Raw genomic sequence first — 23,872 nt, 5'->3', positions numbered from 1 at the left:
TAGGGCGCCCGTCTATTCATTACCTCTCTCCGACATGGACCTGAGTAGGGCGCCCGTCTATTCATTCACACCGGCTATAAAACGGCAATGAGTTCTGCCAATTATTCACATCTGCACAACTCCAGCTGCAACCATTTTGCTTTACAGAAATCGTCAAATGATGCATGCCATGAACGTGGCATTCAGCCGGTGAATTGTACTCCATTGTGCTCCATGATACAGTAGCATTGTGTTTAAATGGGAGAGGAAGCCATATTTCACATCACCAACTGGCTGTTTACTGCCACAACTAGCGGGGTAGCTAGCTGCCATCTCCAACTGTCATCCCCATAACCCACACTCTACAAAGCCTGTTGTTTTTTTTGTTTTTTTTAGTCGTGCAGATTTGCGTAATTCATAGTAAAGATCATGTTTGTTGTCTCAGTGTCTCCGCTGTAGCTGATGCTCTGGCTACAGCCTAATAATCACCTCTTCAGCACTCTCCCTCTTGCTCTGCTTGCTTTTCTCCCACATGCACGCGCATGCACGTTTCCTTCATCTTTCCCTTTTGCCCTTCTCGTCCTCTCTGTTGGCCCTGCCGCTCCACTGTCTTTCATGCAGTGCCTGTTTTATTTGTGGCTGTTTCTTTGTTGTATTGCTCTTAATCCCTTAGTACTCAAATTTGGCCTCAGATCTCACTTCTTTAGCACACAAGCTACTGCTTTGAGTCAATAGATTAGGAGCCTGGGGTCCACCTATGCTTTCTATGGCATATAGGCAGCTCCCGGCAGGATCCACCGGGATAATCTAGACGCAGCTGCGCGACATGAGACTAATTCATTAGAGCGACAGAGAGTGTGTGTGTGTGTGTGTGTGTGTGTGTGTGTGTGTGTGTGTGTGTGTGTGTGTGTGTCAATTTAACAAAGATGCAGACGATCAGAAATCAGCAGAGAGTGATCGACGTTTGTGCTACTCTATGCCGAATTGAAGTGGACTCGGCCCCAAACTTTTTGTTTTCTCCCTGGAAATAAAAACGTATGGGTTTCCGAGGCTAATAGATTGGGAGTACATTGTCTCTGCAGTCCTTATGGCCTCTAGTTAGAGGGCAGCCTTTTTAGTACTGTGCGTAGAGAAACATAATGCTAAAAGAACAACACAAAAATGTCCTGGGGACTACAGTAGTTTCCATTGTGGTCCTATATATTAAATTCATCAACATAGCATAGAATATTTACACATTAATACATGTCATCAACAAATACAAATAGCTATATTTACAGATGAGATAAAGGGAAAACATTTAATATATTTAATTTCTCCATTTTCAGGCCAGTTTTTAAAGAATCTTTTAATGGATGTCAGGGCATTCTGCATTATGCCACAACACTGATTGAACACGAATGCCAGGTGGCTGGGTGGCGGTGATGCACTGCCAGATAGACCTGTCACGTACGCATCTACTCCTATAACATGGCTGTTTGTTTGCATTCGCCAATGCAGCGTGGTTTTGTGGCTTGTTAAATTTCTAATCCTAGGATGAGTGTGGCGAGGGAGCGCTTGGCCATCCTAGAAACTAGATTACTAGAATATTACCTATGGCTATGTCTTCACCAATGTAATAAGCATACGCGATCATGTTTTGCGCCAGGCAGAGCGTTTCCAAAGATTTCCACACCTGGAAGGGGGTTTCACTTTCTTGCGGTTTCAACCCCTGAAAATGCTGTTACCCGTCTAAATGGAAGGCACATCTGATATTTTATTTAGCAGTTTTCTCTGGAGACCGTCGCCCTGTATACGTGGTCTCACTTAGAGGGCAGCCTCTATGACCTCTAATTTGAGGGTGGACTCAGTACTTACTCACCGTATTACGGTCACTTTAAAGGGTGGCCTTCAGTTTGAGGACATGCAATAGAAGGATTGACCAGAGGGAGGCAGTATAGAGACCAGGATTACTGCATGTTTTTTGTGAGGGTACGTACCCTAGGCCTATGGGACATGAAGAGTACACGCAAAGTAAACTCACCATAGAAAAGCACTTTCGCCAACCCCACCTAGGGTAAGGGCGTTGATATTAAAATTATTTGTTGGGAATAACCGCTAGAGTTGAATCATCTCGTTTTCACGGGGTCCACCGATTACAAAATGCATACATTTTTCATACTTTTAGACACTAATTTCGGAGCAACTCACCGCCGTGGTGGTGATGGTACGAACAGAAAGACAAATGGAGAAAGAGACAGAGAATGAAGAGTAGATGGAGGTTTGGGGGGGCTGGGGGGTATAATGTGAGACAATAACAGCTGGATGCCGAGCATCTCCACAACCGAGACTGAAAAAAACAAGACAGATTAAAGCTGACAGGAGAGAAAGAGAGCAAGTTAGACAGACGCAGCATATGGAGAACTGAAGGGGGGGGGGGGGGGGGGGGGTTAGAGGAGGGGGTGTCTAATTCCAAAAAACTATCATGACTGGCAGGTTGAGACCCGAAGTAAACAATGTTTACACATTGAGAATTGTTCACCGAGTCTATAGGCCTTAGCTATCGTCTCTCTCTCTCTCTCTCTCCCTCTCCCTCTCCCTCTCCCTCTCTATCTCTCCATCTCCCTCTCCCTCTGTCTCTGTCTCCGTCTCTGTCTCTGTCTCTCTGTAAATGTCTGTGCAGCATTGGTAAATTTGGAATCCTGCTGAGTGACAGCTCAATGGGTCATAACACCAACCCCAATTGGAAAGTGTGTTTAAAAATGACAAAATAAACAAGTAAAGTAAACAAGTTGCTGTTAATATGAATCACTTTGAAAGAGCTGTATGCAGAGTGAGATGGGGGGGAGACTAATCATCAATACACCTGTCAATGCCTCAGCTGCAAAGACAATGCCATGCAGGGAAAAGACGAGAGTTAAACCATTAAAACCGGCAAAGCAATAGCAAATGTACAATAGCAAATGTACAATAGCAAATGTACAATAGCAAATATACAAGCTCACAGCGCGTCACTTTGTGCAAGTACATCTGCAATTCTTTTAACATTAAAAAAATAAAAACACTACTGCTATAGGCCACATTTACATGGCAACGGTCTCTAAAGAAAACATCAGTGTTAAAAGACTTAAGATTTCGACTAAGACTAGACTAAGACTACAATTTCAGATTAAATTAAATTGGAAATTAAATTAATTAAGACTAAGACTAAATCAGAATTTGCTGTCAAAAGTAATACTGCGTGCCATTGCGTTCTCACGTTTTATTCTGCATTTATTCTGCATCTGAAAGACGTCAATGTGTGAAAACGGCAAATACCCAGTCTGTGTTTTTAACCACTAATTGGTTAAAAACTCAGACTGGGTATTTTCCCAGTATTGATCCTTGTGGGACACCTTATGAAATTTTCATAAGGTGTCCCACAAGGATCAATACTGGGCCCAATCCTTTTTAGTATTTATATACATAATATCACCTCATCTTTAAATTACTGTAGCTGTCATCTCTATGCAGATGACAGTAATTTATTGTACAGCAGAAACTGCTTTGCCTTTTTTTACTATTTTGAAAAACATTTTTGAATAGTTCAACTAGCCAATCTACATTGACACTTTGTGAGCTTGTAGACTGGCCATTTTAACAATAAAAAAATGTTTTGCAAAATAGTTAAAAAAAAAAGGCAAAGACGTTTAGGGATAAGGGGTTTAGCGGTGACGAAAATGGAGCCCATAATCTATAGACATGCAGCAGTCAATGTATCCACTCTTAAATCCCTAGACTCTGTTTATCACTCATCGATTCGATTTATTACGGGTGATCGCTATGGTACTCGCCATTGTATCTTATATAACAAGGTTGGATGGTCCTCCCTGACAGAGAGATGAGAACTGCATTGGCACCTGTTCTTGTATAAAGCCATGCTTGGAGATTGTCCTAAATACATCTCGTCTTTTCTGAAATGGGACTCTAAACCCTACCACACCCGGTCAAGTAATTTCCCCAAATTCAAGGTACTGTACCAAAAGTTAACTCTGAACTTCTCTGCTTTTAGCTTCTGTGGCCCTAATATATGGAATGACCTGCAAACGACATTAAAATTGACCACATTGGTACCCTTGAGTCGTTTTAAACCTTGGTGAACATACAGACCCCCACAATATGCAACTGTTTTTAGATCGTTTTGAAATTTGTCTATTTGTAAACCTATGTAATTGACATGTATACCTTTTTGTTTTTTTCTTTTCCGGTTCTTCTGATGTATTGTGATGTTTTTCTATATGATATTGTATTACTCGACGACACTGAAAATGAGTTTAATTACTCAGTGTCATTTCGAGAATAAATAAAACTTGAATGATTGAAGGAATTTAGACGGAGGCGCAACAGTGATGTAAAACACTGTAGTGTGCATGCCTGGCTAGGTGGCGGTGACACACTGCCAGATAGACCAGTCGCGCATGCGTGGAACCACTTCCGTTCTACTTCCTATCACATGGCTGTTTGTTTACATTCACCAATGCAGCGTGGTTCTATGGCTCTGCCGACGCAGCCATGACATCGCGCGTTTTGCGGATTCTCCATATTGCATGTTTACATGGAGACTGGACGCGGAACGATTTCAATGATTTCCACCCTGGAATGTGGTTTCACTTTGTTGCGGTACGCCCCGAATATGCCGTTCCCGTCTAAACGGAAGGCACATCTGATATTTTATTTTGCTGTTTTCTCTAGGGAAAGTTGTCGTTTAAACGTGGTCCTCGAAGGAACCTGTAGAAATGGCCTCAGGTCTTAATGGGTTAAAACACAAAGAAGACCTGACAACAAACTAGATTCTGGCCATTTGTATTCATGGTGATAATGACGATCGACAGGTGTACAGCAGCAGTGGACAAACGGGGCCACTGGTGGGAACAGCTGCTTCATGTCTTGTGCGTGTTTGATTAATGGAGTGCATTACCTGGTGCTGGAGGTCATTTCCCTCCCCACACACACTCCACCAATCCGTGTACACACGCCCCAGAGCTAGAAGAGGCGTCTACCTTTATATGTCTATGGTTTATTGTTCTTTTTGATTTGTTGCCAGATTTTCACTGTTCAAAATAACTATTGTCTATTTTGGTGTAAGTGGGGGTTCTAGGAGCTGAAAATGGAGTGCTGGGAGAGAAGTGTTTTTAATATCCTTCTTTTCAATGGCTCTTATTTGTAGGCATCCTGCCAATACGCAAAAGTAATAATGCAAAGATCATGGTAAACCTAATCCACCCAACTCTGTAGGTTTGTGTAGGTGCGTCTTTGATATTCTGTGAGCTTTAAACCCCCAGATAAATGCCATAATTGAGTCTACAAATTTATAAAAGGATCTTGGCAGAAAAATATTTTGTGTTTCACCCCAGGCAGTTTGTTAAGTTGCTTACAAACCAATAACTTCAAACTCCATTTTAATTTAAAATGTTAACATTTTTAACCATGTTAGAGATTCATGGACAACAGTCGTTCTTGATTCTGGTGACTGCAACAGGTTTGAATTAAAGTCTTGTCATGCTCCTTGTGTGCAGCGATGCTTACACTGTGGTCTGTTGGTTGTCGTTTCAGGCGTGTCCTTCAACAGCGTCTACACACAGATCTGGAGAGTCCTGCTCCACCTGGCAGCAGACCCCTTCCCTGAGGTATCTGACCTGGCTATGAAGGTCCTCAACAGCATTGCATATAAGGTACAGTACTGCACAGTGCACACTCCTCTGTCTGCCTGTCTGATTTTTACTTAGTAGTGCTTTTCGTGCGTGACACTGGTCTGCAACCAACTACCTCTTAGTACTGTTAGTTTGGCTTGCAAACTACAATGAGGAATTTAATTTTAGGTGGTCACATCAATCATCTGGATAAGATGGCCTTTAAAAAAGGAACCAAACTTTTATTTGTAGAGAAAACAATCTTGAAGTTGCCCTCACATCCTCACATAAATGTGGACTCACTGACATTTTCCTCCACCAAAGACCATTACTTTGTGCAAATGCAATTAAGAGGCAACGACTCCCCCTAGGCAGGGCACTGCAGAGAGGCTAGGCTGCTGGAACTTAAGGTGCTTTAATAACCACTATTGTGGTCCCCCCCCCCCAACCAGCCCACCAGTGTATTATTGTACCTTTTTGCCACTGCCATCAACCACCCCCTTATGTAGTTACCCTCAGAGAGTTCATCCACACATTAGCACCGCCAGTTGGACAGCACTAAAGAATAACAGGACCTGATGTACAGCTTACTGCAACAGACCAGCGAACTGTAACAGTGAGGCAAAAATGTGCATTGCCTCTATATGAGGTTTTTATATATACGTACATTTATATGGCAATTGTTCTTCCTGTATGACAAAAGATTGGCCATGCTGTATGCATGTATAATGGATTAAACACACCTGTAGTTGACAGTGTTGCCGTAGGGTAAGTGATATCAGTTCGGGGGCACAGTTCTGCAGCTGGTATAGCACTGTCGCCTCACAGAATTAACATGGTGTTTTGCATACATTCATACCACATGACCCTCTCTCTCTCTCTCTCTCTCTCTCTCTCTCTCTCTGTCTCTGATGGCAAAGAGCTATCCAGAGTTTCACTGGGATCGATGGCGCAGGAACATACATGTTCAATGTTCTAGATGGTTATAATTTATTTGATGAAGATACTCATTGAAAATGGATGTGACCCCAGAAAGTAATGGTTAGGATCGCTTTTTCAAGTTACCATGTCTGGACAGCCCCTGTTACTATGCTACAGTATGCTTGGTTTGTCTGACATTTTTGCCTTAAAAGAAGCAGGTCGGTGGAAGACAACCTCAGACGCACTTGAGCTAAAGAATAGATGAGATGTTAACAATGTTATAATCAGTGGTATAAAAAAAACAGTGGTTCTAAAACATTTTCATATCATTAGGACAACCAATTTGATATGCATTTGGCCACGGACCCCCATCTGAAAAGAGTTTGTGCCAGGCACTCGCATAAAATATTTGTCAGCATCTTCTGACAATCTTCAAGCTCACAACACGTTGCATCATGATGCGTTGTGCGCTTGTAGATCGACTATTTCTGCATACCCAAAAATAATAATAATAAAAAATAAAACGGGGCTTAAGTGTTTACTTTAAACTAATCCTCATTTAGCTGTGGACCCTGTGGAAGCCCCTCAAAGACCCCTGGGGGTCCCCCCACCAATTTGTGATTGACTCAATAAAGTAAAAAGAAAAAAAATCTATATTTATACATCTACATAATCTATATTTATGTACCTGGACTCAACTGTGTCAGAAAGCGATTGTGCCTCTCATTGGCCTTTAGGGTTGCGTCCCTGCCACTCACTGTAGATGATTGATTGGGTTATTGCTGAAGTGTCAGAAAATTCTGCCGGGATCTGTAATACAGGCACAGTTGAGCTTTTTCAGCTTTTCAAGCATTTCTTGTACTTTTCATCATCTCACACACACACACACACACACACACACACACACACACACACACACACACACACACACACATACACAGGAGTATCTCTTTGCCCTTGGCTTATATGCAGTGCTCTCACACTTGAGGAGAACTTAAAAGGATAGGCGCTAAGAGTTAAACAGGTTCATGCGTCTTCGCATACAGTTAGACGTGAGAGACGAGGCAATGGCTGATTTCACTTTAAATTAGTTGTAAATCCAGTTATTGGCTCATTTCACTGTACTGTACAACATTTAATGTGATATTGACTGCAGTTAGTAAGAGCTACTGGAGATGTAATCTGCGTCTATATCACAAGCAGCCTCTTCAAAGACTGTACTCTGAGTTAAGTGCTAATGTCAACCTGACTCACTTTTAATTGGGGTTTTATATATCAAGTATTAATGATTGAAAGAAATTAGACAAGGTCAGCAGCTAATTAAATCTTACTTGCTTCCCTATCGATTGCAGAATAGTCTGTTTTAATATTAACCTTGCGGCGTGGCCCTGCCCTGTCTTTATGATACAGAGTACACATGATATGGACTATGTTTGTCAAAAGAAGAAATGCATGATGGGAAGTTCAAAGGCTTAATGTCTTATTGTACTACTTATTTGCAATGTCAATCACGCAGAACAAAGCTCACAAGCTCAGCAGATCTATAAGATCTTCAAGCTCACTACTTGCCACGGGGAGCTTGTAGATTGGCTATTGGAATGTGTGATCTGCACTGCACGCAACTAAGTGTATCTCAGGCTTTACTGTTCTCTATTCTCCCTCGTGCCATCTTGTCACTGCTTGTTTTATCACACTGGTAGGATGGATACGAGGTTATGACGTGCTTTTTGTTCATGCTCAGCAACGCAACAGCAACAAATGCTGTCTTTGTCTCCTTCAGTCCACTCTGCCCCGGGCCAATCCTCTCTCAACCTCAGCACTTAAGAGGCCACCATCGATCATCGGGGAGGTGTTTGGCTCTTTCACTACCAGCAGAACATTCAAGATGCACCTTCAATAATTAAAGAGGCACAACTAGTGGGAGAAAGAGCCACGGTTTCTCTGGGCAGTCATCAGCTTTCACGTCCATGGCCTTCTGGGGCCCTCACTAATGGCATGGTTTATATACATTCACTCATTTGCTTGCTTATTTGGCTCGCTTTTCCCATCCAATTAATAAGTAACGGGAGTGAGCATAAGTGGGCTGAAACAGAATGTTCTCGAGCTCAGAGTGAGGCGTTGATGTTGAACCGATGATCTCCAGTTTCTGCTGTAGTTTAACATTTTGTGTATAAGCTATTCTGGCAGCTTGTCAGAGAGGAAAGGTTTGAGGGCCTCCTTAGTTGGTATAATGTATGTTTACTGCAAGTACAGAACGCGATGGGCAAACGTTGATAAATAATCAATGAAGCTGTTGCATAATCCAAGAAATGTATTCCATCTAATGACCTTCCAGCAGCAGATTTACGGATTATGGACAAAAGAAAAGATGGTCTTATCTTCACCTCAATAGTATACTGTAGTATTGTGTTGGCAAGGTTTTTCTGCAAGAAACCCCAAAACTAATTTAAGGCATGCAGTAGACCATATTCACATGGTGCTGAATTTGCTGTTACTTCATGCCTGGTGCCGTGTGAATATGGTCTACTACTAGCCTCAAATGAGTCTTAAATGTGACAAATAGAATTAATGCTGCAGTGATGAGCTCATTATTTCCCAATAGATATCTACAGTAATCACTTTGGGATCCGTGGTGCATTACAGCCTTTCCAGACTGAACCACTTAACCCATTAACTTCTTTAACCAGAGACGCCCAGGGGTCTATACTTGGCTGCGGGAACAGTGAGGTTCTGCGCTAGTGGCTTAGGTGAAGACTTCCATCTTCCGTCATCCTTTGCTTGGCAAGAAGACGGACAAAGCAAAACCTACACTGCAGGAAATATAACCAACAGGAGAAGCCACTTAGAACATAGCCACCCAGTTGTTTAAACACAACCGCCAAAATGACTCGTTTGGAGCCCCACCCCAAACAGGGTTTGGACTGCTGACCTTGAGGTCAGCAGTCCGTGTTGACAGCGTGTTGCAGGTTCGAATCCCGCTTCCGACGACCTTTGCTGCGTGACACTCCCCGTCTCTCTCTCTCCCCATTTCCTGTAAATCTACTATACTATAAATAAAGGCAGAAGAAGCCAAAAAACAAATATCTAAAAATAATCACCTGCACAGAATTTGTTGACAGAAAGTAGCTCATAGCATGTCTATGGTGGATTTTCATGAAACAAAAACTTTGCAGATAGAGGATAATTCAAGCTTTCCGTACAGTTGGTGAGTTGTTTAATGCAATCAGATAGGACTTTTATGTTTGAATGTATGGGCTGTCAAGGCCAGAAAGCTGTTTTTTTTTTCACTCAGTAGACGTTCCCGCATACATTCCAGGGTTTCCTGCACAATGTTGTTGGCATGGCGCTGCGCCATGCTTGAAATAAATCGCGCCATGCCAAGCTTAAAAAAAAGGAAAAAAAAGGGGGCTAGTGAATCATGGTGTGTGTGATATGAAATGTCCAGTACCTCCCCTGTGCCTCCCCAAGTGCCACCCCAGTGTCTGCCCATGCAGTGCCCCCCAGTGTCCCCCTGAGTGCCTCCCTGAGTGCCTCCCCAGTGTCCCCTCAGTGCCTCCCCAGTGTCTTCCCAGTGCCTCCCCAGTGTCCCCTCAGTGCCTCCCCAGTGCCTCCCCACAGTGTCCCCCTGAGTGCCTCCCCAGTTTGCCCCTGAGTGCCTCCCCAGTACCTCCCCAGTTTTCACCTGAGTGCCTCCCCAGTGTCTCCCCAGTGTCTCTCCAGTGCCTCCCTAGTGTCTCCCCAGTGCCTCCCTAGTGTCTCCCCAGTGTCTCCCCAGTGCCTCCCCAGTGCCTCCCCAGTGTCTCCCCAGTGCCTCCACAGTGTCTCCCCAGTGCCTCCACAGTTTGCCCCTGAGTGCCTCCCCAGTGTCTCCCCAATGTCTCTCCAGTTTCTCCTCAGTGTCTTCCCAGTGCCTCCCCAGTGCCTGCCCAGTGTCCCCCTCCCACACTGCATTCTGTGTACGAGGATGTTTTACTCTCATTCTCTCGATTGCAATCTTCTCTGATAAACTTAAGTTTGTTGGTCATGTGTTCGTCCTGTTTCTGTACCACATATAGCATTCTGGTGTAGCACCCACCCAGGGACTTCTGTAGGGCATGTGTCAGTGTCCAGCATTCACAGCTGTAAAGGAGAACGGACTCCACAGAGTCTGTGAAATTTAATCTTGATGTGTCAGGGGAGGTTGGATTTCCTCACACTGTTCAAGCCATGAAGTGCTCTAGCAGTTTTGACCCATGCGCCCAAGATTTAAGAGTTATTGAACTCCAGTGCAGTGCCTACTATTGTTAGTGTGGATGTTCTTAAGACATGTTATAGATTGGCCGGATGGGAACCGCAAGTTCCTTAAGCAAGACATTGAACTCCTAATTGCTCCCGATGTACAGGTTGGTGCCTTGCATGGTTTCCTCTGTCATCGGTGTATGAATGTGTGTGTGAATGTAATGAACATCTATGTAAAGCACCTTGGATAAAGGCACTATATAAATGCACCATTTACCATTTACTATGCCAGTGGTTCTCAACCTTTTCACGCTGCGAGCCGCCAAAATAATCATATTTGAACTGGAGACCCCACCCTCCACCCTGACAAGCACTCGGAAGCTATGCCACTTCACAACTTGTTAAAAGTGTGCCTATCGGTATATTTGTTTGGTTGCTTTTGTGTTGGATGGCAACAATGACTTTGTGTTGGATGGCAATGATGTGTGCCCCATCTAATTGATCTTGCTGGGCTCTGTTTAGTGGCAAACTAATTTAATAATTGTCATTCCTCCTGCTTCATTCCAATTTATATGCACTTCTTAATGAAGCACTTGCCACCGTAAACACAAGTAACTAATGCCTCCATAGGCTTGCAAATGCTGTTTAGAATATTATACTTGCGCATAAACCTCCACACATAAGATGGCAACAAACTCTGAGATTACTAAACCACACACACACACACACACACACACACACACACACACACTGGTAGACATTCGCTGCAATTGTGTAATTACCATAGAAATCAAATCAAAGGCAATTCCAGGTCGTAAAATGCGTTTGCCAGTGTTAACTGGATTTTAGCTGCACACACAAAGTTTTCTCTCTGCCTTGCTTTGGTAAACAACTCTGCTATTCATCAGTGATGCTTTGCCTCTGTTGTCCTTATTAAGTTTACCCCTCCCTTGGGAATAGCCATTAGATTTCTCACATTGGAGAGGCTTATTGCCTCAGCCTGCTCTTATCGATAGAAGAAAGTTGCTGGAAATTAAGGTTAACTTTGTAAAGGGTTTGCACTTTAGAGTGAGAAGATGCTTCCAGAGTTTGGGGTATTGCATCTGCATTACTTTTTTTCATTCCTCACACTACACTGTGTCTGTGTATAATATTTGAAGTCCCTTGCATTCTTTTCAAACCTGCGCCTATTCCCACTACACTCTTTAGTTGTGCGCCAGTGTCACACACTGCAAATAGCCAATCTGCAAGCTTACTTGTCGTTTCATTTCATTTTTCATTGGGATTATGTATTATTGGACCAATTTAATACAAGGGGTTTCTTTTTTCAGTTGAAAGCATATCATTCTCACTTTTACGCCAAAGCATGAAGGTTCTAGCCTCTTCCTTTCTCCTCAGGCAACTATGAATGCACGTCCTCAGAGGATCCTGGACTCTGGATCTCTCACACAGTCGGCCCCAGCCAGTCCCACCAGCAAAGGCACCCACATCCACCAAGCCAGGTGAGGGACTCTATCTATCTATCTATCTATCTATCTATCTATCTGCTGTTTTTAACAATCTAGTTAAAGCAAGAGTTTTGTTTGAATACAAATTTTATGAAAAAATGCATGAATTGGAGGTTTTTAAAGGTGTTTGGGACTATGAAAGTGTGCTTTTTTCTGTAAATGATGAGGGAGTCACTATTGTAAATGAATTGCTCTAAAAAATAAAGGAGAAAAAAAATGAGGTAAGATCCTATTGTAATTTGTAACTGTTTTTTAAAGAATGTAAACAATTTCAAGAATAAAGAGGTTGTTAAAAGTCAAAAGTCTCTCTCGCTCTCCTCTCTCTCTCTCTCTCTCTCTCTCTCTCTCTCTCTCTCTCTCTCTCTCTCTCTCTTTCATAGTTATACACAATACTAGAGATATCCCGATAGTGTATCGGTATCGGCCCTTATTTGGTCATATCGGTATCTGTGAATATGCCAGTCTAACCACCGCTCCGACACAGGGGTAAGGGGTTGACACTATGGCAGGTAAATGACTTTGCAGGTAAACACAACACGAGATATCTGTCTCTAAACAAACACCTCCACTCTGCTCAGAGTTGGCTTCGTCTCCCCTTCTCTCGCCCTCTCTCCACATACTGTGTAACACAGCACATATACACACACAGACACACACACACCAGGCGCGGAGCCAGGAATTCTTTATGAGTAAGGCATAGCCAACACGAGGTAGACAGGCCAGGCAGGATGGCGGGGGGTCGACGCAGATTGACAGACAGAAGTTACCGAAAGTCAGAAATACAATGTATATTTATGTTGTAGCTGTAGCTTACTAGCTTATATTACAATAGTTAGGCGAAAAAAGCGTCATATAATATAATAGCGTCATAATGTAAGTGTCAAAACAGAGTCTTGTTCATTCCATTTTTTGCCAAGATACAGCAGCTGCTTGTTATGCGCGTAATTTGCAAATTGTTTTCAGTAGCTAGGAATTTTGTTAGCTGTGTTGTTGGTACCTCCTCGATATAGCTGAGGGAACCAGATTGTCTCTGTAGAGACCGACAGTCCAACAGATGCAAAAGCAGCAACACTCACAGCGCGTCCTCACGTCTAAAATAAGTTTGCCCTGGACAAACGTTTTTCTTTCTCCGGTGCTATTACTGTGTCTCTGCTCGGCTTTCTCAACAATCAAATGAAGAATGAGTTTGGGACGTGTGTGTGGTGTTTATACATCGTTACTGTGAATGGGGGGGGGGGGTCATGAACTCTACTACGATATATATATATATATATATAAAAGAAAACACCCGCAGACTTTTGTCGCATGTTCCAGTTGACGTGGTTCCCTACTAGTCCAACGTGTGAAGAATGCAACGCACCTGAATGGTCAAAGCTTATCATAGCATAAGTTTCAAGTTAGACGAATGTCAACCCTTGACTTCTGGTCGGTGGACTTCAAAATAAGAACGTTATTCCTGGTCGGTGGACTTAACAATAATAATAATAATAAAATAAGATATATTTTTACAACATATATATTATTATAAATATTATTCTCTGGTATCGGTTATCAGTATTATGTTTGATACACTGCCTGTCTTTGGGCATTGCACATAGGAGTAAGATACTGAATGATTGTTATATAGGCCTGGAAATTGGGTAAAATATTCTGGAAAGGTTTGTGAAATGCATTGGTAAAAATGTGCGGGAACTAGGGGTGTCAAAAATTCCCGATTCCCGTTATGAACGATTCAAAATCGATTCATAATTTCTCTGGTTAGAAGTTTTCACTACATGGTGTTTGTGATATGAAATGTAAGCTCACCCTAATCACAGTAAACATCATGTCTTCAGTCATTTTCAAGTTACTGTAGTATAGTCCCTTCAGTTGGCTGGAGTAGATTGTGATGAAATCCTATGTATTGAATTCGAGAATCATTTTGAATAGATAATCGTTTTGAATCTGGAAAAAAAATGCTTTTGAATAAAAAAAAAGAATAGAGTTGAATTTAAAAAATCGATTTTGAATCGAATCGTGGGACACCCAAAGATTCACAGCCCTAGGTGGGAACCCTGTATTTAGCACATGGAAGAACATGCACGTCCCGTCCTGACCTTCTAACCTGTGTTTTGTTCCAGTGGCTCTCCTCCCATGCCCAGTGCTAGCAGCTCTAGCCTGACCAACGAGGTTCCCAAGCCCCCTGCCAGAGACCAGCCCCCAGCAAGACCCCCCTACACCCCAACGTTGGGCGGGCAGGCGCCCCACTCCCACCAATTCCCCCGCACACGGAAGATGTTTGACAAGGGACCCGAGCAGGTACATAAAAATGCGTCGGCTAAACTGTATATCGGTCCACGCAGTAAGCTGCGTCTGTGGGCTGAAAACCAACGATTGTAATATTTCACTGAAGCCTCCAGTAACACTTGCATATTGCACTTTTGTTGTCTTTTGCTACTCTGGCTACCCTGTGGCTTAACCCATTCAATCTGGGAAAGCATTTGTGTCATTTTTGATTGTAGCGTTGGCTATTCAAACATTTTTGAAAAATCTTGAAAGTGTGATTTTTGAGTAGTGCCAACGCTCCTATGACTGGCCGCGTGTGTCCCTATGTGTCTGTGCCCCTATGTCCCCATCTCTGCAAGTCTGTTTGGAGTACCAACAGGGGAGAAAGTGGCGCTGTTAAGCTAAGTTTTTTTTTTTTTTTGAGTGGTGCAGCCACTCCATTGTGTAGCTATGTGTGTCGATATACGTGTCCCTGTGTCCGTCTGTCCAAGCACGAAAAGCTGAAACACCTCTCTTAATACCACTGTATGGCAGGACAGTACAGTAAAGTTTTCTCAGATCTGCAAGCTCACAACGTGTTGCAGTGCAAGTACAGTACTACGAAGAACAGTACAATACAGTTCTACGAAGAACTCTTCTGTGGTTCCTTGGCACAAAACCCCTTTCAGAGGGGAGGTCTGCTGCCAAATACATATCAAATTGAGGGTGTGTGTGTGTGTGTGTGTGTGTGTGTGTGTGTGTTCAGCCGGGTGATGATGGGGATGATCCAGGGTGTCACAGGAACTACATCATCGCATCGCTGCAGACAGGCCTGTGTGACTGGAGCGCCAAGTACTTTGCCCAGCCAGTTATGAAGGTAACGTACACCTCTACCTCTCTGCTTATTTATAGCTTTCACCATCCCTCACTCCCTGCCCACAACGTGTTCCACTGCTGTATTACATTAGTAATTTCTGTGCCTCTGTTCGAAATGTATTCACCATGCACTGTGTAGTCTTGTGTGTAACAGTGTGCCAATATGCTTGCTGTGCTGTACTGTTTGCGGTGTGTAATTAATAGTGCCTGTGCCACACATTTTACCTCCTCCATAGCAACCCTCAGGACAACCCACATTAATATTCAAATGTCATTCGTCCATTACCCATCATTTTAAAGTCATGCTTTTTCAGTTCCTCACTGTCAGTTACATTAGAGCCTTAATTAAAGGGACACTTCACCCTTTTTGCAAAAAGATATATGTTAATGACGTTTAGAAGCTTTAGATCACTTTCCTGGGGGTATTTATGTGTGTAATATGTGGTTTTAGATATTTTAGATTGTAGCAGTGAGCCTGTTGTCTCTGCTGTCATGGACACTGGTCTCACTACCTTCCTGGACTACAATTCCCATAATTCTTTGGTGCACTGCTCCTCCTTGTTGATAGGGGGGAGAGCTGTCTTACTGAGACAACATGTAGTCCAGGAAGGAAGTGAGCCCAGTGTCCATGACATCAGAGACAACAGGCTCACTGCTACAATCTAAAATATCTAAAACCACATTTTACATACATAAAGACCCCCAGGAAAGTGTTCTAAAGCTCCTAAACGTCATCAACATATATTTTTTTGCAAAAAGGGTGAAGTGTCCCTTTAATGTGTTTTTTAACAAGCTCTATACACTTCACTCTAAAGTTGACATTTTCATTTTTAAATTATTCGATTCAGAAATTAAATTAGCTAAACAGATGTGGGCTTAGTAGTTTCAGTACCTGTATTGCTTAGCTACAGATCAGTAGTAGTCTGATATTTTGTATTTTATTGAAACATGTATTTCAGGGAAATCCATTGAGACGTTGAGCACAGAAAGTAACAGAAAACTTAAAAACCCTCTCAACATTAGATGCATTTGGGTGCCGACCCCTATCTCAAAATATAGCAGATCTACAAGTTCCTAGTGTGGTTATCTTTTTTTTACTTTTCTGCCTTTATTGATAGTTTCAAATGAAGATTGACAGGAAAGATGGAGAGAGAAGGGGAGGGACATGCAGCAAAGGTTGTCATGAACGGGACTCGAACACGCTCAGGCCAGGGCCTATGTGGCATGTGCCTGGACCACCGGGCACCCCATATCTGCACATTTTTAATAGCCAAAGAAACCTAAAATGTCACTTTGCTTTTGCGCTTTGGGATGGGGGTCAGATCAACATATGGAAGGAATTCTGTACAGGGGTTGGTGAGGTCAGATCAACATTATGGAATGTCAGAACAGGTCAGTTCCATATATGGAGATCTAAGGGTGGCAGTGGGGGGCAGTGTACAGGGTTTGATGAGGGCCCAGGTAGGGGCCTTAATTTTCGGGCCTGTTGAGAACTCTACTAATAACTTTGGGGCAGGCCCATCTAGAGTTTGAATGGACAGGTATCAGTCAAAAAGGAGACATCGAAGAGGAAGGACGGGTGGGAAGGGAAGGGATCAACATAATGGAATGTCAGAACAGGTCATGTTTGGTAACCACTTGGCTAGAGAACAGGGGAAAAGAGGAAGGGGTCCGGCTGGTGCAGTGCTAATGTACCTTCCCACCACTGTAGAGACTATGGTTGAATTCTTTTTTTTTTTATGATTTGTATTTTATTTATTTTCTTCCCTATGGTTGAATTCTTAAGCGGAGCCTCCGGCTTAGCCTGGCGCTCCGTAGCAATGAACACAGCTTGGGTGGAAAAGCTTGTGTTCTGGTCACAGGGACTGCCACTGGTTAGTTAGCCTCGGAAACCGAGGCGTTTTTATTTCCAGGGAGGAAAAAGAAGTCTGGGACAGAGTCCACTTCAATTCGGCATAGAGTAGCGCAAATGTCGATTTGTTAAATTTACGCACACTCTAATTAATTATTCTGCACCTTGAGCTGGGATTGAAGCTTGGAGAGATGGGCGTGTTGCCGTGTTCTCCACACGTGTTGCAATCTCTGGTGAAACTCCTCAAGCAGCTGGTATATGCTTTTCTTATTGCATTGTTACAAGGGGAATTTGCAGAACGACTAAATTGGATTAATAGAACATGGTTAAAGTACATTATTTTATGTGCTCTCCTCCGTTCAGTTTTGAGTGATCTTTTCTTCTTTCGCAAGACTAAATTGGATTGTTGGAAATTGTTGAAGGAAAAAAATAAACGAGAACAGAAAATCTACCCATTTGGACCTGAGGTCGATTAAAAAAATGCCGCCTTCTAAATCAGTAGTTCTCAAACTTTTTTCATGCACACTGCTTCAACCCCAAAATGATATGTATCCCCCCCCCCCCACCTACCATGACAATTCAATTTTTTTTCAAAAGATGTCAAACACTTCCAAGAAAGCACTCCTCCCCCCTTAAGGGAAAAAGGAACGGCTCCAAGCCAAAGATCACACTGAGGGCCAAATGCAGGTTGAAGGGGAGACCTGAGAGAATAAAGTGTTCAGTGAAAAGCAGAAGAGAGATTGGATCATGTAGGTTGGAGAGAGAGATGGAGGTGGTGGAAAAGGGCATGATAAGAGGAGAGAGATGGAGGTGGTGGAAAAGGGCATGATAAGAGGAGAGGTATCATGTAGAGCAGGTTGCAGAGAGAGATGGATAAGAGGAGAGGTTTTTGTCCACAACATTTTGAGTGTTCCCATAAAACCCTGCACTCCATTACAATTACAAAGCCAGGCGTGCATCTGCCTCGAAGTCTGTGGTTATCATATCACTGTGTCAGCAGCATGAGGGGGGGGGGGGTGTGTGTGTGTGTGTGTGTGTGTGTGTGTGTGTGTGTGTGTGTGTGTGTGTGTGTGTGTGTGTGTGTGTGTGTGCGGTAGCGAGAATTGGCAATAAGTGATTCTGCAGTGTTTATAAGAAATAGGTATTAAGTGTGTCTCTGTCTGTCCTTATTTGAAAGAAACAAGATGGTTACATGACCCTCAACTTAAAAAAAACAATTATCAGTTAATTACCAGTGGCTGTAATGTATATATTTTTTATTGATCTAATCACGTGCACAACGGATTTTAATTGGCTTGTATTTGTCACAATGGCCAAAGATGGCATTGGCACAACCTCTGTACTTTGGTGTCAACCAGGTGGCACTGAATGAGTTAAAGGAAATGTCCCTGCTTCCCACCCTTTAACAACAGGATCTGTCGAGGTGACTCTGTAACTGACAGTGTAGCCTTAGGCTACTACAAATGGAACCAAAGGACCCTTTTATAACAATAAACTCTGTGGTACTGTTAAATCAACGTGTGTGCTCCGGTGTGCTCTGCTTTGCTGCGCTGAGGCACCGCTCGCGCGACCGTTTCAAATAGCATTAAAAGTGTCTGGTTGCGTCCCCCCCTCTATGGGTTGTGTATAAAGGCAGCCAATCAAGAACTACAGAACTATGCGTCAGTATGACGCATAGTTGTGTGTTGTTATCAGTGTACACAGCTCTTTCAATCACAGGGTCTGCTTTAGAAATGTGCTTGATAACCATCGTCCTTGCACAGTACAGTACACATACAAACGGTACACAGCACGCTCGCGAGCGTGTGCACACACACACACACACACACCACCAACAATTACAACTCTATTACATTCCATTATAGTCATTCACACTCAGGTGAATAGCTCTATTAGGACAGCCGAAATAATGGTAACATGTGAGCATGAACATACCTTCTCAATGCTTTCATGCCTTTCAGTCATGTTCATACCTTTCTCTAAATGCATGCTACAATAGAGAGTATGCGCGTGACATCATCATCAAACCCGGAAGTTATGCAGGAATGCCTACTGAGTGGCAAAAAACTACTTTCTGGCCTTGACAGCCCATGCATCCAAACAGAGAAGTCCTATCTGATTGCATTAAACGACATTAAACAATTAAACTCACTTTGCCTGTTGCTTTGCCACTCAATTTGCCACTCGATGTGCCATTCACTTTAAGCATGCGCATACCCTCTATTCTTCCGTCTTCTCACATTGCCGAGCTGAAAATCTGTAGACTATTGTTCCGTCAGTAAACACCCATTGTAAACACGCACACACACCATCTCTTTATTGTGTGGTTCACCAGAGGCCCCTATTGATGAACACTAATTAGCCTGAAATGGTTTTCTCTCCCTTTGAGAGAAGCCGGAAGCAGAGAGGGACAAAAAATATTTGAAAGAAGAGGGAAAATTATAGAGAAGAGGAGATTCAATTGTGTGGTGTGGCAGCCGTCTTTACGGTGAGAACAGTAAATTGAGAGCAGAATATTAATATAATAGTATAATATACCACCTTGCCTTTCCATGCAATTCCGTGACGAATTGAATCCACATGACTCACTTCAGTCAAAAGAGAAGAGAAGTGCTGAATGAAAAGGAGCAGTATACCGGTATGCCAAATTTATATACCGGTAGTACTTTGTCGTACAAGGGTGTCACTCGTCGAAATAGAGTTTCAGTGTGTGACATGTAGACTTTAATTAATTAAATGATTAATTATTACTTTAATTAAGTAAATTAGGCTTTATGAAGTCTAGCGTTACTTTAGGCATGGATTGTGAAAATGGACTTCCTGATAAATGTTCCAAACCATTGCCTGCCTGATCAACACGCATCATAAACTAAATTGGTAAAACGACAAATAGTGAAGGGAATGGTTGATAAAACACCCCATTCCTCCGGGAGGGAAGGGGGGGTTCATTTTCTCCCCTGCAGTGATGTTTGTGAGTCTTTCATTTATCAGTACCTTTCACCCTCTCTCCACACACACACACACTCCTGCAGATCCCAGAGGAGCATGACTTGGAGAGCCAGGTGCGGATGGAGAGACAATGGCGGTTTCTGAGGAACACCCGTGTCAGGAGGCAGAGTCAACGCATCACACAAAGAGGTCAGACACTCACTCTATCTCACACACACACACACACACACACACACAAAGCAAGCACACTGAGTCAGACAGTGACAAATTAATTCAGAAGTGTGAATGAATGAAGTGTGTGTGTGTGTGTGTGTGTGTGTGTGTGTGTGTGTGTGTGTGTGTGTGTGTGTGTGTGTGTGTGTGTGTGTGTGTGTGTGTGTGTGTGTGTGTGTGTGTGTGTGTGTGTGTGTGTGTGTGTGTGTGTGTGTGTGTGTGTGTGTGTGTGTGTGTGTGTGTGTGTGTGTGTGTGTGTGTGTGTGTGTGTGTGCGTGTGTGTGATGTCAATAGTGTCAATTGAAAACACCCCACCGTTGTGAGCCACAAACAGCTCCCTTTGTGCCTCCTTCTGAGCACATGCGTACAAAACATTAAAGAGCCTGGGGTGCACATGCACACAGGCTGCCCAACTCCACATCTGAAGTCAGAGCTCGCTCAAACAGAATGGCTAACACTCGCGCGTCATCACTAGCAGCCCCCACTGCAACCTCCACACACACGCACACACACACAGCAGTTGGTTTCAGAACTTAAGTTTACTCACGCACATTGCTTCATCTCTGTCTCTCCCACACTCTTAATCAGTGCATTCATTCTTTCTAGTGCTCAGAAGTTTTGTGAGGGCAAAAGTAATAGTTGGCTTGCCCTCATTCAATTCACTCCCTGCAGGGAGATGGAGCGAGAGGAAGGGTGAGGCAAGATGGATAGGGCAGGAACAAAGGGCGAGGTTGAAAATGATTGTTACAACGTGTGCTGGCAGTAGCCATAGAGGCTTTGTGATGAGCCTCTTCTTCTTTGTTGCTATAGTTCTTTACCGAATGCACTGCAAGACAACACTGCCAAAATTGATCAGTAATGCATATTGAATATTCAGTGATTTTGTCAGCCCAAGGTCTCAAATGCTTTTTTTATCCCCCCCTCCCCTGTACACAATTTTATTTATTTTTCACAGGGTGCTTCTATGTATTGTTATTCAGGAGTATTTTTCCACATTCTTCTGTGTTTTATTGAGGGACTGTGCACATCAGCCTGCCAAGGACAAGACAGGCAGCTCTAGGCATGTCGTTGTCATGACAATGTATCAAGAAGCATCAAACTTGTAAGTTGTGTGCTTATCTGCCGGGGCTGTGCACGGCTCACACTGGAAATAGCCAGATGGTGCATCACTTCTGTGCAATTGTGATTTTCATAAATGTAGCTAGCTATTGCACTGCTTCCATATCGACGCGCCACGTTTTCATCACATTATGTGAATACATAGTAGTCTTGAAGGTAATCGCTTGCACTCATATCCATGTGCAGCAACTGAAAAAGACTAGATCAAAGAAGAGTCAAGGGTCCCACGAAATATATTTTTCAATCTTTTATGAAAGATTGCCGGGAACAAAATGTCAAAAATGCAATGCACCATGATGTTGAGCTTTTTTTCTATTAACCATTCTAAAGCAGTACAATGCTGTCAACAGTGTTGCGTGAAGTTACTGAAAACATCAGTGATCAGTCGGAGCTGTCAGTCACCACAGTAGACAAGTTGTAATGAAATCTTGGAAATCGGTCAAGATTTGCTGCATGGAACCTGTGACCACCCGATTCCAGTGCAATCAATTGCAATGGCCTATCCCCCCCCCATTATAGGAGTGACCCGTCTGGATGACCAGATCTTCATCAACCGCAACCCGGGTGTTCCATCTGTGGTGAAGTTCCATCCTTTCAACGCCTGCATTGCTGTGGCTGACAAGGACAGCATCTGGTGAGCTCAGCTTAATTCCTTCTCAGGCAAACAGTATTTTAAGTAATTTGATTGTGGTTTCATAGATTCCTCTTCAATGTGTTTTTGCTTGATCGAAAAACATTGGCAGGGAACATGAGTTAAAGATTCATTAATAACGTGTTAACATGTGATGCCACATGACGTTCTCTGGTCAAATCATATTTGGAATGTACATGACATGAATGTATGCCTCTTCTGCTGTTCTGTTATCATATCACATCAAATGTCATTCATTCTAAAGCTGTCTGTCCATAGTTTTTGGGACTGGGAGAAAGGAGAGAGGTTGGACTACTTCTATAATGGTAATCCTCGCTACACTCGGATTACAGCCATGGAGTATCTGAACGGACATGACTGCTCATTGCTGCTTACTGCAACAGGTTGGTCTCACTCACTCACTGTCTCTCTCTCACACACAGTGAATAAAGGGATGTGTGTGCTGTGTATCTCTTTCATTCTTCCGACATGCAAATCATTTATCTGCTCAAGGTACACATAATTATGCAAGTGCACAGACTGCACACCTGGAATCAAATTGATTATGTGCTAGGTTGCTTTCACTGTATTGCACATTGTACATTGCCTTGCTTTTTCGTGTTGATACAATTCTTAGATTCACCCTGGATACGTCTTTGATCTTTCTGATCTTTCTCTCTGTATCTATCTCCACCCTTCTCTTTTCCATATGTTCCTCTCCTCACTGTCCCCTCTCTCTCTCTCTTTCACTTCATATACCCTCTTCTCTGCATTTCATCCATATACCCACTCAACTCTCTTCTTCCTCCTCTCCCGCCAGATGATGGAGCATTGCGTATCTGGAAGAACTTTGCGGACCAGAGGAACCCTGAGATGGTGACAGCATGGCAGGGCCTGTCAGACATGCTGCCCACCACCCGAGGTCAGCCCTCCGCCAGCGCACACAGTAAAGACCCACAATCTATTTTTTCCTCTACCCCCCCACCCGAATGCCAAAGTACTTACTGTGGCATCAACTGTACACGCCATTATTCTGTCTGTCCCTCCTGGTTTGCCCCCGTTTGTCCACATATTCATCTTTAGGACAAGGACCAGCTCTGTTTTTGCCCTATAGATAGCCTCCACAGTAAGCCATGATAATCGTCTATTCGTCACACACATTAGCATGGAAAGAACTAGGAAGACTTCATCTGGTTTCTCAGCAACTTTAGACCAACTACCTGGGTGTCCAGGTGTGACAGAACAAGTGACTGGACAACATCAATCATCATAATTAAAAATAAATACATATGCTAAACGTTTCCTTTCCCATCATGGAATCTGTGATCTGTCTAATCAGACCAAGACAATAAGTTATCTTAGATTGAGATTCTGGATTTTGTAAATAGTAGAAACTGTTCTCTTACTGCTCTATACTATCTTTACAAATTAGTAAGTACTACTACTCTACATTTTTGTGTATTTAGTATAACATCACTATATCACAGACCCCAGGAGGACTTTCTGGCATCCATATGGCTACTAATGGGGATACTAAATAAACTGTACTAAATATGTATATGCACTCATCATATGGTATATAACTTTAAATGCTCTGTGAAAGTTGTGGATTAAAGTGTGAATGAAGGAGTGGCACAGTGATTATATCACCTCACAGCGAGATGCTCCTGGGTTCACACACGACACACACCTTTCAGTGTGTACACGTTCTCCT

The 23,872-nt window shown here is 43.0% G+C and overlaps 1 protein-coding gene across 3 annotated transcripts in view; it reads left to right on the top strand.

The window, feature by feature from the left end:
- The window catches only part of rptor (regulatory associated protein of MTOR, complex 1), a 153,296-nt gene that overhangs the window by 110,953 nt on the left and 18,471 nt on the right, over nucleotides 1-23,872 (top strand). For 2 of the 3 annotated variants that reach the window (XR_013963857.1, XM_080760133.1), the window contains exons 22-29: nucleotides 5,551-5,669; nucleotides 12,165-12,268; nucleotides 14,395-14,572; nucleotides 15,285-15,395; nucleotides 20,279-20,384; nucleotides 22,047-22,161; nucleotides 22,438-22,562; nucleotides 22,979-23,104. Coding sequence is in view for 1 of the 3 variants with exons in the window: in XM_080760133.1 (XP_080616259.1) it covers nucleotides 5,551-5,669; nucleotides 12,165-12,268; nucleotides 14,395-14,572; nucleotides 15,285-15,395; nucleotides 20,279-20,384; nucleotides 22,047-22,161; nucleotides 22,438-22,562; nucleotides 22,979-23,104 (984 nt within the window). In the remaining 2 variants the exon portion in view is untranslated. The remainder of the gene's footprint in view (nucleotides 1-5,550; nucleotides 5,670-12,164; nucleotides 12,269-14,394; nucleotides 14,573-15,284; nucleotides 15,396-20,278; nucleotides 20,385-22,046; nucleotides 22,162-22,437; nucleotides 22,563-22,978; nucleotides 23,105-23,872) is intronic. The other variant, XR_013963856.1, reaches the window with a different exon arrangement.

Source organism: Protomyctophum bolini, assembly GCF_963924005.1.
Source record: "Protomyctophum bolini genome assembly, chromosome: 3".
Classification (NCBI taxonomy): domain Eukaryota; kingdom Metazoa; phylum Chordata; class Actinopteri; order Myctophiformes; family Myctophidae; genus Protomyctophum; species Protomyctophum bolini.
Note: the sequence above shows the minus strand (reverse complement) of the source record. Positions and strands in the feature narration are given on the sequence as shown.